General features: G+C 45.1%; 1 protein-coding gene across 1 annotated transcript; it reads left to right on the top strand.

The window, feature by feature from the left end:
• Positions 1–280: 280 nt before the first annotated feature.
• Positions 281–13397, top strand: CSUI_001110 (uncharacterized protein). The gene is made up of 2 exons (XM_068061316.1): positions 281–10557; positions 10777–13397. Exons 1-2 carry the CDS (start codon positions 1425–1427, stop codon positions 11721–11723), a joined length of 10080 nt encoding a protein of 3359 aa, XP_067926708.1. The 5' UTR covers positions 281–1424; the 3' UTR covers positions 11724–13397.
• Positions 13398–15830: the final 2433 nt, after the last annotated feature.

Below are 15830 nucleotides of genomic sequence, written 5' to 3'. Positions count from 1 at the left end.
CACCAGTGGCGAGTGGGACGACCATCGGCCCAGGCAGTTGGGCCATTCTTCCGGTTTCCTCACGTAAGCTAGTTGGTATTATCTCTTCGAAAGTAATACCAAGCTCGACCTTCTCGACTCTATGAAGGAAACAAGTCAACAGGAACAGAGCGCCCTGATGTTGTATCCACTCTATCACCCAACACACTATCTGGCTGGCACAACAGTCTACGAACTCAAATTGTCGGGGGCTGAGGCTTCTTCTGCTGAGTGAAGCACGGTCTTTTGTCCTTCTATCTCTATGCAGATTTTGGATGTAAATTCACAAAAAAAGAGTCCCCCCAGATCAAAAGATAATTTGACCGGGGCCGCCTTTTTTTCACGGGAAGTACGTATTCAGTCCCTCCTCGGTCTTTCCTAGCAGTACCCGACTACCGCTGCCTTCTACTATCACCATTCCAGCCACCCATCTCGATTGTCGTACTGCCGTTACACTGCTCCGTTCACTTGGCTAGCACAATCGATTCACCCTTGTGGTGCTTGTTTGAGCCGCCTCTCGGCTTCTTTCCCGTGGTTTTCGTGAGATAGTGAGCTGCGCCATGGATCGATTTGCTGTCTCTTTTTTCTCTTTTCTTATCTCCCTTGATTGAAGAGGCGCTTTTTTTCCCTGTCATGTGGAGAGATGATGCTTTTGTCCTACCAATCCCTCCCGGTCCTTCTTGCTCCGCCGTTCAATGATGAGATTCCCCGGACCCATCCATCCTCTCTCTTTTTATCGCAAAAGAGGTCACGCAAATCGGTAGACATGATGTAGTTTCAGCATTTTTTGTTGTGAAAGAGGGAGGCGATTCAACTGAGCAGTAGCTTAGTTCATGCCTTTTCTTTTCTCTGTTTCTTTTCCAGCTCTCCAGCCCGCAAGATCCCGACCGACTGAAGAATGACTATCCTGTCCTTGTCACATGGACGGGGAAAGTCATACAACTAGTGATAGTAGAAGGTAGGATTAGGAGGGATAGAGAAGAGAAGATACTTCTCATGAAGATGTCGTTACAAGGGAGTTCTTGTTTTCATTTCTTCCAACCTTCTCCATCTTTTCTTGTTACCTTTCTTCAGGAGGGCCGATGGGGGAGGTCGTTTTTTGCGGTGTAATGTAGAGAGAAGACAGAAGTCTTTCTTTCCCCCTTCTGTTTTCGATACGTCTGCTCGTCAATGCTCTAGAACCCAGCGCGGGTGGCTTAGGACGCTACGATGAATAACGACGAAATTGAATAGGGAAAAGAGAAGCCGGTTAAGGTCAGCGGAGATAGAGAGATTTGACAAGGAGAAGAGAAAGGGCGATAGAGAACCCAGATCCATCGACTTTTTATCGAACTCATTCCTTCTGTCTTTTTTCCGCTCTCAATGAGATAGATGGTGTACGTCTCCCTTTTCTTCTCATTGAGGCCATGGATGAACGAATCAAGGAATCTCTTTCTTCTCCATCTTCTATCTCTCCTTCGTCCGCTTCTCCTGCCAACAAGATGTCTTTCACGTCTGCATCGACAGCCTCAACTATGACTTGTTCTCCTTCCTTATCGCCTTCACTACTCCTTCCGTCTTCAACTTTCAAAGACTCTTATCAAGAAGCACAAGGCACAAAGCCAAACGAATTCTTACATAACCATTTTGCTTCTTCTTCTTCTTCTTCGCTTGCTGGCGAAACACCTCGCATCACTCAGTTTTCTCCCTTTCCTCGTCCCTCTGTTTCTTCTCCTCTTCCCTCTCCTGCCGCTCCGCATCCACAACAGGTCGCTTCGTCTCTCCAGAGAATTCGAGCTGAGGCGTCTTTGCGACGGGAGGCAAAGAGGAGAAGTCGTGAAGAACTTCTCAATCTTGTTTATCGGAGTAGAAGGAATCGAAAGACTTCTACTAAACGGCGCATACACAGCAAACAAGATCATGCAGAAGAAGAAGAAGAAGAAAGAAAAGGAAGAAAAGATTCTCCACGGCTTCATCAACACAACTTGTCTGGTGATGTAGAGGGCCATCCTCATCCTTTTTCTTCTTCTTTCTCTTCTTCTCCTTCTTCCTCATCTTCATCCTCTTCTCGCTCGCCATCATGTCCATCGACTTCCTCAGAACACCGTGAGAAGAACGACAAGAGAAAGAGAGGCGGCCCCTCAAGAATCTCTCTCTCTTCCTCTCCGTCACAGACTAGTACGAGTAGTGAAGAGAACGATGTCTCATCAAAGCGTGGAAGGATGACTTCTTCTTCATCCGACGAAGAGAAAAAAGAGGAGAAGAACAAGTTGAAGTTGAGGAAGAAGAGAGAGAAAGCACATCGATTTTCAATACAAAAGAGATCGAGAGCTCCTCTCTCTTCCCGGTATCGTTTGAATGGTGCTACATCGCCATCTTCTCCTTCTCTTTCTAGATCAAGCACAGGTGTAGATGGGGGTTGTGCTCCACTGGAGATATCTCGTGTTCTGCGTAAGAGAAAGAAAGAAGAAAAGAAGGATAGGAGATCTCCTTCTCCTCAACTTGCTATGATTCGGAAGTCTTCGCATGTCGAAGAGATGAAGAGACATCTCACTTCGCAAGAAAAGAAGAAACCGAGAGAAAGAACAAGCGGAAATGACGGAAGAGAAGGAAGAGTCTCTTTTTCTTTTTCTTCCGCTTCTTCAATCCAAGACGGGGAAAACACGAGCCAAAGTGACGCATCTACACTCCTTTCTTCACGCTTCTCAACGACGAGTCTCTCTTCTTGTTCCTCGTCTTCGTTCTCTTCAGCTCGTAGTAGCAGTAAAGGAAGAAGGGGTGGGAGAGAGAAGATCAGGAGCGAAAGTGACTGGAGAGGAAGATCAGTCAAGGACAGAAAGCTAGGGGTTCACCATGAGAAAGAAGAAGAGGAACAAGAGGAAAAGAAGAATGACAGGACCTCCTGCTCGACTGAGATTGCTGTAGTCAACAATCGAGGGAGAAGTAGAAGAAGCTCTTCAAAAGGAGACTCAAGTGGTCTTCAGAAAAGGAAGATGAAAGAGGAAGAAAGGACAGAACAAGATAGAAAAAAAGAGGTCAAAAGACGTCATGCGTCAAGGAAACGCCAAGCAGAGATTCAGAAACGTCGATTGTCTTCATCTCCTTCTTCTTCTTCCTTTCCTGATGATGGTCTTCACTCTCTTTTCATCACAGGTGTCTCTCATACCTCTACACACTCTTCTTCTTCTTCTCCCTCTTCTTCTTCTTCTTCATCCTCTTCTTGTGCCTCTCGCGTGCCAAGCCCCCGCATGAAGACGTTACCGAATAAGGATGGTAAAGCGAATCCGGCGAGGAGTCTCTTGTTAAGGATTATAAGAAACTTCAAAGAAGATAGAGGAGGACAGACATTTCCCTCAATGAATAGACTTCCTCCAGTACACATGCAGCAAGACGACGATCAACCGACTACCACCATGATGCAACGGCACCGCCAGCCAGAAGCAGAAGAAGAGAAAGAGAGAAGATCTCATTCTCCTTCTTCGCTTCTTTGTGATAGTTCGACTCCGTCAACACTTTCATCATCATTGTCGGCCTTACAGGCCGGACACCCTCAACTCTTGTCTTTCTCTGGCTATATCGATCCAATGAGCTATCATGAGGAAGGAGCAAGAAAAGTACAACAGGTGCACTACACACAAGAGGCGCCCGTGATAAGGTCAGCAAACCGATCGAGTAGGCATGAAGAAGACAAAGACGGAGAAGAAGAAAAGAGACAAGGGGAAAGACATCTTCTCGATTCTCCCTCTTCTTTTTCTCCGTTCAATTCTCATCCACCAGAGATTTCTACGGAGTCTCGGGAGAGAACCCAAAGGAAGAAGGGGAAGAAGAATGGCGTGAGCTGTGATAAGTCCCGTCGATTACGCACCTCACATCAGTCATCTTCATCTTCTTCTTCTCCTCCACCTCTCTCAGTTCGTTCTTCCTCTTCATCCTCATCTTTGTCGTCTTGTGGTTTCGGAGGTTCCTCTTCACGAAGACCACGACACACATTCAGTCTTACAGACTTTTTGAATGATCTTTCTTCTTCAGGAAAACAATTATCTACGCCTAGTAACGGTAGGTCTTCTGGACCTCCATTGTCTTCTTCGTCTTCTTCTCCTCTCCAAATGGCTTCAGGAGATGAAGCATTCTCTCGTCAAGAAGCGCATGCACTGACGAGAAAAGAGAGAGAGAAAGACGTAAGATTACCGACACAAGGAGATCATCCACTGCGAGAACGTTCTTCTCTCGTTCCGTCTGAGAAACTTCACATTCCAAGAGACGTCGAAGCATCGACTCTCCCATCTCATAGTCCCACCAACCATCGACACTCCTCTGTCCTCACACAGGAGCAGACTTCTTCTTTCCTTCTCTCTCCGTCTTCTTCTTCTCTCAATTCACGAATCATGGGAGGTGACCATTATGAAAGGATGAATGGAGCGAGAGAGCTCAAAAGAGAAGATGACGAAGAGAAGAAGAATGAAACAAGACCTCTGAATCTACAGAAGAGGAGGCCTTTCCCTCAAGAGAAAGGAGAGATGACTCTAGAGGAACAGGAAGAAGAGACGAAAGAAAATCTATTGATAAGTTCGTGGGGTGGAGAAAGAAGAATCTCAGTCGATCCCGTACAGCAACAGGGCCTTTGTGTAAGAGAGCTAAGAAATGAAGGAGAGAATCTTCGAAGGGAAGTGGAAGAGGGGCAGCTAACTCAGCAAATACGTGAAGGCCCTTCATCGTCTTTTGTAACCTTGGAAGGAATGAAAGAGGAAGAAAAGGAGAAGAGAACAAGTTCCACAGCTTTCCTTCGCGTCTCAGGGAGTCTTCTTGACCACCACCCTCTACCTCAAGGATCCGAAGGGGAGATGAAATCTCTTCACAGATCTGAAAGAAAGAAGATTCCTCTTTATCGGAAGAAGAAACATCATTATCGTTCTTCTTCTTCTTCCTCTTTGTCCTCAACTTCCTCTTCTCATTCGGTTTCTTCGTCGTCTTTTCTCTCCATCAGTAACCTACTCTTTTCGCCTAGGACTCCCCGTCTTACCTCCCCTCCACGCCGTCGTTCGGCTCTGATGACTAGCGATACTTCCTCTTCTTCTTTTGAGAGAAGAAGTCGTGAAGAGAGTGATAGTTCCAGCGGAGGAGAAGCAGTTCCTGTCTCAGTCAGGGAGAGAGAGATGTACAAAAGAAGAAGAAAGAGAAGAGTGTCGGGAGCTTTCCTGGAGGGGGGAGGGGAAGGGAGTTTCTCCTCATCTTCACTCGCAGGCAGACAAGAAGAGATAAGGAGAAATACATCAGAAAGCTATGAAGAACGAAGAGATAAGAAAGATAAGGATAGAACACCAGCGATGCGAGGAGTAGATGTCTCTTTCGAAGCATCTAATTCACGTTTCTTGAATGAAAGAAAGGAGGTAAAATCTCTGTCTACTGTCGCTTCTCCTTCGAGCCGCAGGAGGGATACGCAAGATGAGGGGAAGGAGAACAGTGGAGAGAAGGAGATTGACTTTTACCTTGAGAAGGGTGATGCTCTCAACAAGAATTCTTTTGTCAGAGAAGAGGAAGATGAACTTGTGAAGAATCAATCCATGCAGAAGACAAGAAAAGAAGAGCAAAAGGTAGAGAGAGATGAGAGAAAGACCAAAGAACACCACGGTGAAGGAAAGAAGGCGAAACACCTTTTTTCTTCTTCTTCTTATCAAGTAGAGATGCTATTCCCTCCGTCAAAGGTAAGATGTTTGAAAGGAGAGAGAGGAGAAGATGAAGAGAAAGAAGAACTCGTAGAAGGGAAAGATACAACCCCTCTTCTTTCTTCAGTTTCTCCGTCTTTCTATAGTGGACGGGGAGGCGTAGAGGATGGGGAGAGGCCTGAGAGCATGCGGCTGATGATTGCAAGAGGTATATGCCTAGATTCTGAAGCCCCCCTACCACATGCCGCTTCCTTCTTCTCATCTCCTGTTGCCGCCACAGCCAAATTTCATCCGACGTCTGTGAACAAGTCTGATCATCGAGATAAAAGTTTAGCACGGAGACGTCTTTCAAGGGAGAGAAGATCTCCGTCTTTCTCTTCTTCGCAAGCACCAGGTGGAGAGGATGAGGATGACGATGATGACGATGGAAGTGAAAGGAGTAGACAGGAGGAAGAAGAAGAAAACAAGATGATGAATGATGTAGAGAAAGACAAGATGGTTAGAGGAGGAGGAGAAGACGAAGGCAGAGAAAATGACGGTTATGAAGTAGAAGACGGAAGGAGTGGAGATCGGATGTATGACTCGTCTTTTGTGTATGAGAGGAGAAGATATGCAGAGAAGAGAAGAAGTCTCCCCACATCAACGTCAAGTCAGCTATCTTCTTATCATTCAGGTGGGGGAGAAGAAGAAAGGAAGAGAAGACAGGATAAACGAGAAGCTCTTCCATCTTCATACACAGATAGCGGATCTTCCTCGTGTCTACATGGGTCTGATAGAAGAAGAGAAGAGAGGGTGAAGGATACAGGAGGAGAGGAGAGACATAGAAGACAGGTGGGTGACGTCTGTCTTGATCGACGACGTAAACAGATCTCAAATGAAGTTTATGAAAAGACACTATCTCTTACCTCTCATTCACCTCATCTCGGCATCCATCGAACAAGTGTCGTCTCTGCGTCAGCTTCATCATCGTCTTCTTCGTCAACTTCTTCACTACATTTGCCAGTCTTTTCGGCACCTTCTTCATCCTCTTCTTCTTCTTACCTCTCTCCTCCTCATGTGACAACCGCCTCTTCTTCTTCTTCTACGGGTGCCCCTCTACCGCATGGCGACGTGAAGAATTCTCTAGCACCGTCTTTCTCCTCTTCCTTTTTTTCTTCAACTCATCCTTCTATTTCCTATGGCAAAGCGTTAAGAAGCCCTTCTTCTTCTTCTTTTCCTGCACCTCATTCTCAGTCATCTGTTGTCTTGGGGAGCTTTCACAGCCGTGGGCTTTCCTCTTCGAAGTTTCGCCATCTTGATTTAGCGAAGCTTCCCCTCACCTCTCAAGTCGTCTTTGATGATTTGAAACAAGCTCTTCGTCGACGTGCATGCGCTAATAGTCTCTTTGGCCCGTGCTGCTGTTGTCTAGGGTGTCACAGTCATGGAGATACATGGAAGGAAGAAGAAGAGGAAGAAGCGAACGATGAAGAGAAACCGACGGAGATGAAGGCGGCGATAGGGTCTATCTCTCCCGCAAAGGCTGGTGCGGATGGAGGGAGAGACGATGTTGAGGAAGGATGGGATAGAAGGGCGAAGCTTCGAGAAGAGGAAAAGAAGAAAGAAGGCTCTTTTTGTTCTCCTTCTTCTTGTGGGTATATAGGAGACGATAGAGAAGATGAAGAAGGAGTCAAAGAAGGCAAGAAGCATCGAAGAGGTTTCGAGTTAAGACCACGAAGAAGAAGAGATGGAGAATGTACGTGTATCTGTGGGAGTTGCTGTTGTTTATCGTCCAAGTATAAAATGATTGAAGTGGAAGATGAACTGAAGAAGAAAGGAAGTTATCTTCATTCACTCATCTCTGGGATGCCTCCAGATGTCTCTTCTTCTTCTTCTGCTTCGTCTGTCGGGGCGTCACCTCATTTGCCTGATCTTTCCTTTCTTCGTGATCTTCATAGTGAAAGAGGTCTTCATCGTTTTCATGACGCGACATCCCCCTCTCCTCCCAACAATCCTTCTTCCTCCTCTTCCTCTTCTTCCTCTTCAAGAAGAGAAGAGAGAGGTCCTCCATTCGAGGGTGCCTCTTCATCCTCTCTCTTAGCCCCTCGGAGCTCACCTGGAGGTCTGGACCCACAGTCAAGTTCGTCATCTTCTTCATCTTCATCTTCTTCCACATCTTTATCCACCTTTCTCTCTTCACGTCTTCCGTATCTTCACGGAGGTCTCCCTCCTTCAAGAGTTTACGAGCTCCAGAATAATGCGACACGCCAGCTAGCTATGTCGATATCGAATCAAGTGGCTATCTCATCACGCTTACTTTTGCATTCTCCTGATCTAAGACTTGTGATCCCTTCTGTCGATATTTTTCTCAACTTCCAAAAGATTCGGCCTTTATCCTTAATGAGTATGAACAACCCGTCGCGCCGGCAAATCGATGAGCTTTCACGTCTCTTAAATCGCCTGCCGAGATTCGCTCTTCCCTTGTATGATACCTTTCTCTTACAGCAAGTATGTGAAGACGCGCTTCTCTTTCCGAAGCTCCAAGGTCTAGAGATTTCTTTCCGTCTCTTAACTCATGACTTTGTCTTCCTAGGCATGTATGCTTACCTCAGCGACTTGCCTCCATGGTCTCGTCCTCCTATTAAGCTTCTTCGAATCTACAAGTTTCAGCAACTTCAGCTCGTGAATGTGCGAGCGGTCCATCATGAGATAGACAAGGACAAGGAGAGGACTAGGAACAACCAAGGGCAGCAGGCAATCGATCTTGATCATCGAGATGACAGATTCTACCATCGACGTTCACAGGGTCCAAGGCAACTCGAAGAAGGGATTGAAGAGGAGAGAAACCACGAGAGAAGAGGGAGAGACATTTCGTTTTCTTCTTCTGCATACTTCTCATCTTATGCTCCTGCAGGGGGTTCAATGAAAAGTCGAGAAAGGGATTCTTTTGTCGAGAGAGGCAAGTTGAGAGAGGGAGAAGTCATGGCTGAAGAAGAGGAGATCCCAGATGGTGGAGAGAGAGGGAGGGTGAGCAGAGGAGAAGGGGGGTGGAGAAGAAGAGGAGAAAGACTAGGTGAAGAAGAAAATGAAGGAGAGGGAAATGATGAAAGAAGAAGATTTCGAGATGGTAGAGAGAAGAGGGAGTCCGATCTTGGTCATGAAGACCCCCACATAGATTTCAAGAGTCGGGAAGGCAAGCCGGGGTCTTCCGGTCTTCTTTCATTCTCTTCATCCTCATCAAAAAGGCGAAACATAAGAGAAGAAAGAGATCCTCTCCCTCACCACTCTCAGGGAAGCAATGACTTCGATCACCCCGCTCGCGATCGAGCTGTCAATACACCTGAAGTTGGTTTCCGTTCATCTGGAGATCTTCATCAAGAAGACTCCAAAGAAGGAGGAGGAGAAGAAAGAAAGAGTCTTCCCCGAAGGAAGCGACGTGATGGTCTTGAAGGAAGGGAAGGAGAAGAAGAAGAACAACAGGAAGGCGAAGAAGAAAGAAGAGCAAGATCAAGAAGAAGAGAAGATGAGGAAGAAAGAAGAACAAGACCGCTAAGAAGACGACAGTCCATTCCTTTACGTGATGAAGGGACATACAGTCTACATAGTCAAGGGGCGCGCCCCGATGATTTAGAAGCAGAGCATCTGCAAGGCTTAGCTTTCTATAATCTCAAGGTCATGATCCAAGACTTTAAAGATACACTTGAAGTGATCGAGCTGCATTATGGAGAATACTTTTTCATCGAAGGAGATATCTTTGCCTATTATAAAGGGATTTCAACCTTCCTCGAGACACAAGGCTTTGAGCTCTTAGGGATCAAGTGTCGTAGAAGACATACAGGAGCCACCACTTCAAAGAGTGAGGAGGAAGAAGAGGAAGGACCTCTTGTCTTTCTTCATCCTCCTTCTTCTTCCTTTTCGAGTGATGTTAGGGCTGGTCGTACTGCTGGTTTGCATGCAGTGCATGCGAGATCGGGGGAAAGAGAAAGAACAAGAGAAGGGGGAGAGCATGGAGATTCTCGAGGCGGCGACAACAGGGGGAGAACAGGAACAACAACAGGGAGAACAAGAGGAAGAAGAAGAAGAACGAGAGATCATGAGGGGGGAGGCTATGGTGATTTCTATGCGAGAAAAGCCGAAAGAAGAAGGTATGAAGAGAGATGTAAGTTAGTTGGATTGAAGTGTACATCTAAAGGAAAAGAAGATGATGAAGAAAGTAAAGAACATGAAGATCATTCCTCTGTAAAGAAGAAGAATATAGTGAGGACAGGGTTCGATTCCTGTGGCAGGTGTCATCAGTGTTGTAGGTGTAGGTCTTATGATATAAGAACTGCATGCAGGCAAGAAGAAAAAGAAGAGAAAGAAGAAAGAAAACAGAGGATGGTGTTAGGAGAAGGACAAGAAGATGGGAAACTTCAACTTCTTCATCCTGAAATACGAACGACCAAGACGACTACTAAAACGGCTGTCTCCGCTTCTCTTTCTCCCCCTACAACTCCTTCTCGAACCAGACGAAGAAGTGCTCGAAGGGTCTCTTCTTCAGCTGAAAAGAGTGAAGAAGCCACAGGAGAAGACTATGCAAGGGTAGAAGAAAGAGAGGGGAGAGAAGATCATCGCGATCAACCGAATAAGAGAGAAGAAGAAGAGACAGAGAATAGAGAGGCTATGAAGGATGGGGGAAGAGAATCGTCTGAGGAGCGAAAGAAGTGTCATGACACCTCGGAGATAGAAACAAGAGAAAAAGTAGAGAAAAGAAGTTCAGTGATGGATGAAGAAGAAACGAAAGATAGTATGAAGGGAGGAGACACCGCGACAGAAGACGATGAATATCAGAATGCAACGGATGACGAAGACGTCGATGGATTTGTTAATGCGAGGTATATACACGACCCTGTATATGGAAATAGTAAAGAAGAAACTGTAGGTAAGTCAAACGAACTCTCAACTGGAACATGAAAAGATCTATTTCAATCTATCTATCTTCAATCTATCTATCTATCTTAATCTGTCTTTAATCCATCTATCTATAGCTTTCCAGGGAGTTTCGTTCTTCTTCCTTTTGTTCATCTTCTCTTTCTTTGTTTCCTTTCTCTTCAGCATCTTCACTTTCCTTCTTTTCTTCATCTTGTTCTTCTCCTTGCAGCATCAGGTCTAACGAGGACGTTCACAAAGATCTTCCGAGCCATCGATACAAGCACTAGGCGTCGTACAGATATCATCGTTGACGGAGGTCATCCGCCTCTTCATGATCTTCTACCTCATGCATCTGCCAGCATGACTTCGAATGAAAAAGACTTCAGCTCTTCTCTACGCGCTCATCTAAAGAATATAGAAAAAAGCGGGGGAGAAACAGCGTGTTGTTCTTCTTCTTCCTCTAAGTCTTCTTCTTCTTCCTCCTCTTCGTCTTCTCGTCATAAGATTTCTTCTTGTGAAGTTTCTCAACATAATTGTAGAGTTGGGGGTCTAGGGGTACCGTCGAAGTTGGGTCTGATAAATCCTATGGAGAAAGAGAGAAAGAATGAGAAGATGATCATGAAGAGAAAGAACTCTTCTTCTCCTGTCAGATTCCAAGGAAGTCTTTCTTCTTCTTATTCTCCGCCTTTCATCTCTTCTTCATCGTCGCAGGGTCTTCTACTTACGAATCCTAAGTACGCTATACACTCGGTGGTCTTTATGAAGAAAGCGCCAGCGCAGCAGTTTGATATACGTCTTTTTCATGAAGGAGAAGTGGAAGAGATAGGACAGGGAGATCTCGAGGGAGAAGACGACGAAGAAGGAGAGGAAGAAGAAGAAGACGAAGAAGAAGAAGCAAGACGCATCGCAGAAGAAGAAGAAGCCATAAGAAGGAGGTTGGCTGAAGTCGATCTAGCTGACGAACTAAGAGAAAGAGGGCGATCCGTGGTAGAATATCTCCTAGGCAGAAGGATTGATATCAGCGGAGATAGGGGAGACCATGAAGAAGAAGAGCGTGGGGGTGTATATACACTGGGAGACGATCAGAGGGGAGAAGGAGGAAGAAGAGCAGGAGAAGAACATGATGGCGGACTTGCGCTTGCGAGATCTCTCTCAACGTTTCTAGATGAATGGTGATAGGAAAAAAGTGTCAAAGAAGACAAAAGAGGAAAAAGAATGAAATGAGAGAGAGAGAGAGGAAGGAGGAGAGTCGAGAACAAAAGAGGAGGGTACACTGGCACCAAGTTTTCTCGCAGACAAGAGCTCCTTCGTGTCAATCCAGTAGACAGAACAGATGAGCGATATCTCTTTCTTTCTCACTCTCTTTCTTTCTCCCTCTTTCTTTCTCTCTCACTCCTTTCGTTCTCTCTCTCTCTCTTTTTCTCACTCTTTCTTTCGTCTAGAAGATCTTTCAAAGCCAATTGCTATGTCTCAACGCGCTTCTTCTTCTTCCTCTTCTTTTGAATTGCATCACTCAACAGCAACAACGTACGTCTTACTCTCCTATCCTCCCGTGCATGCGTCTCCTCTTCTTTGCTCCTCGTATCTTCATATATCTTCTTCTGAAGGCAAGATGGAGAGTACGTACAGCACCCGTTCTGTTTATCTTGTGGTCGTGTCGTGTTTGCTTGTCTTTTTCGATCACCCCTGTTATCTTCTAAAGACATTAGAGGAAGGCTTGGTGACTCGTACACCGTCTCCCAGGATCTCTTTGATGTATATGTATGTGCATGAGACTTCCTGTAGAAAGATACATGTCTGTTTGAATGGAGACGCGGTACACCTAAAGACCAAGGAGAAGATTGGTGATTCCTCCTGTCTCCTGTGTCTCCTTCTTCTGCGAAGGAGAAAAGGAAAAAGAAGAGGAACAACGACAGCCCTCTCAGATCTTGGAATTGTCATAGTAAGGCATGAGGCATATACAGAGGTATGTATATGTATACACTTATCTGTCTACGGATATTGGCGGGAAGGTAGAGATACGTCTGTCATCTGTCCGCCTGAATTTCTTTCTATGCTTTTCTTGTCTTTGATCTAGCTGTCTACCTATCCTTGACGTCTCTGTCTACCTCTTTTTGACAGGAGTGGTGTGTATGTAGTTAGCGAGGAAGACGGAGTGTGGGAGTTGTATGTAGTTTCATCGAAGTCAGCTATGCTTTGGATGACGTGGCTGTGAAAGCTCTCTGAGGGTGCTGCAGGGAGAGAAAGGTGTTCTATCAGTGAAGGGCAAAAACTATCTATTTAGACTTCCCTCTTCAATCAACCTCTGATCTATATTAGATGATATAGATCGTTCTTACTCTGAGAGAACGAAGGATGGAAAACGACAAAAAGACCATCTTTCTTCTTAGCTGTTGTGTAGATTCTTGGGAACCCTCTTCAGCGAAGGAAGAGAAGAGAACAGCGGGGGTGGGTAGGAAGGTGACTTTCTCCTTGTATAGATCTCATCTATACTCTCTTCGATAGGTAGTTACTAGCTACATCGTCATAGGCAAAGACAGCATCGATACACTCGATGATGGAAGAGTCTCGTATGCCAAGTGCGGCATATGTTTGAAACGTACTGCATGTGTATATACCCACAGAGCTATATACATGCCCGTAGTGATCGGAGACATCTACACTTCAAGACCTGTTTCGTAGAGGTAGAGAAGGAGAAGTTCTACCTTCTGACTTGGTAGTTCTTTATTGGGGGTAACGAGTCAAGGAAAAGGAAATGAAGGTAGAGAAATCTACTTTTCACTTGTTGAAAGGAGTTAGCTACCAAGCACATAGATAGATAGATCAGCAGTCACTTCAGGGAGGCACGTTCTTTCGTGACGCCTTCGATCTTTTCTTCAGCCAAAAGTCTTTCTTCTTTTCTCGGCGGAAAATCCCTTCTCGCAGAAAGAAGTTTAGACTGAGTCAGATAGCACTTCTATTTTGCTTCTTCCTCCTCCCTCTTCTTCATCTTTATCATTGTTGAGAGACGTTTTTAGCCTTTCTAGTCTGACTGAGAGGGTAAGGACTTTCTAGTTCATTGATATTCTTTTCTGTAGAGGTCCACATCTTCTTTTCTTCTTCTTTCCTTGCAACTCATACAATGAATACACGGCCGTCATGCCCTGTATTGTATATATGTGTGAGAACAGTGAAGAAGATGAAGCAAAAGGCCAGGTAATCTGAGATCTCAGCTTGAGATACATCTATATCTTTACGCCGACTATAGCAACCATCAAAGATAGAAGAAGATGATAGGCGGGGATAAATAACTTGAAGGGTCGTAAAGCTCCTGAAGTGATTGAATTCTTTTCGTCTACCCGCGTGAAATGTCTATTGCTTATAAGAACGACTTAGCTAGTGCCTTGTATACACAGCCCAGCATTGCCAACAATCGATTCCGGTTAGCAAGTTGTTTGACTGAGGGGGTGGGATATGAAATCGATAGTAGCTAGCTAGCTAGCCAGCTAGTTAGATAAGCCTTCTCCCAGTCAGAGGAGGTGGAGGGGGGGACGACGAGATACCCCGGGAATGAGAATAGAGAATTTCTGTCCTTTTCTTTTCAGTTCACCTTTCTCTCAGAGTCAACGCTAGAGATCAAATACATACAGACAGCCACTGCCATCTTCAGATATCAACAGTGTATGTACGTAGCTCGACTTGTGGTGACATAAGGAAAAGAAGAACTAGCGAGACACACTAAGAAGCTAGCCAGGCCTCGCAAACCTCGCCAAGATTGTTGCCTCCCATTCACGCATTCATCTGCCGTCAGTCTTCTAACCTCGACCCCCCATGAACAGAAGAGGAATCTAGATGAAGGAGCAGAAAAAGGCAAAAGCAAGCACTCTCACTCTTCCTCTCTCTCTCGGTCAGGCTTCGCCTCTAGGGTGTTTGTATCGCTCATCTCTTGTCTTCTCTCTGTTATGATCACCTCTCAACAGAGTAGCGATTGGCGCTCTAAATCTTCTTATCCTTCTTCAGCTTTTCTTCCATTGTACGGATTTCTCCCTTCTTCTACAACCCCCCGGCTCAAATATGAGAACTTCGGAGTGAGAAAAAGAAAGAGAAGAAAAACAGTCAATACCTCCGAGACCATCAATCACTCAAGACCTCATTCAAGTGAAAGGAGAGAAGCGCCGAAGTCAACCTTGAAAAGATAATGAAGAGAAGAGCGTATGTACGTGTGCCTCTTTCTCTCTCTCTGCGTGTCTCACTAAGAGGTAGAGACAAGAAGAGAGAAGGAAAAAAAACAAACGTCGTTTGAAGAACCTTGTGAGGCGTGTATCATCTTTTCGAGGGAAAGATCACGTAGAAGCGCGCTGTTGTCGTGATACACTTCTCTCAATCTGTCGAAGTTTCTTCTCTCGGAAAGTCCATCTGGTCGTGATCGATTTGACACATTTAGAACAAAAAGCAAAAGAACGAGAAAAGCTCTGCTGTACATACACCCCATCTCAGTAAAAACTTCATGCGAACACACACTCATCAACACAAACAGAGGAGAGTGGATGGACGGACGTCCCTAGAGAAGCAAAACAACTCTACTCTTTCTCCCTTTCGTTCTCTCTCAGCTTTCGCTCTCTATTCACTTCTGTGTATCTCTCTCTATATGTCGAGAAGCTAAAATTTTGTTTTTCTTTTTTACAGTTGCCGAGTGAAGGAGGCTCACTCGGTACGTACATGGACAGAACAAAGAAACACATACGCAGGCGGCGTGCAGTATACGAGCACTTATATGCGTACAGCTCTATCTGTCTGACCTATAATCTGATCCATAATCTGAATCTACACTAAAATCTATATCCAATCTATGATCTTTCATCTGAACTCTGACCTAATTTGTAGTCTACTCTATAGTCTGGAATATAGACTACTCTAGCCTAGAGTCTATTCTAGTTTAGATTTTTGTCTGGTTAAGGTCTAGACAAAGTCCAGAGGTTGGTCCAGACCACAGTCTATAGTCTAGTCTATACACTAGTTTATAGTCTTTATTTTAGTCTCCTCTAGTCAGCAGTCTAGTCTACAGTCCAGTCTACTCTACTCTATAGTCTAGTCTATTCTACAGACTAGATTATATCTAGTCTAGTCTATAGTCTAGCCTACTCTATGGTCTACTCTACTCTATAGTCTAGTCTATAGTCTAGTCAATAGTCTAGTCTATAGTCTAATCTAGTCTACAGTCTAGTCTATAGTCTAGCCTACTCTATGGTCAACTGTAGTCTGTAGTCTAGTCTATAGTCTAGTCTATAGTCTAGTCTAGTCTAC

Source organism: Cystoisospora suis (assembly GCF_002600585.1).
Source record: "Cystoisospora suis strain Wien I chromosome Unknown contig_439, whole genome shotgun sequence".
NCBI classification, from domain to species: domain Eukaryota; phylum Apicomplexa; class Conoidasida; order Eucoccidiorida; family Sarcocystidae; genus Cystoisospora; species Cystoisospora suis.
This window is presented reverse-complemented; position numbering and strand designations above follow the sequence as displayed.

Excerpts from the sequence above, each read along its gene's own strand:
- CSUI_001110 (XM_068061316.1), top strand. The coding sequence starts at position 1,425 with ATGGATGAACGAATCAAGGAATCTCTTTCTTCTCCATCTTCTATCTCT. Across the intron at positions 10,558-10,776 it reads TAGTAAAGAAGAAACTGTAG|CATCAGGTCTAACGAGGACG; the intron begins GTAAGTCAAACG and ends TTCTCCTTGCAG.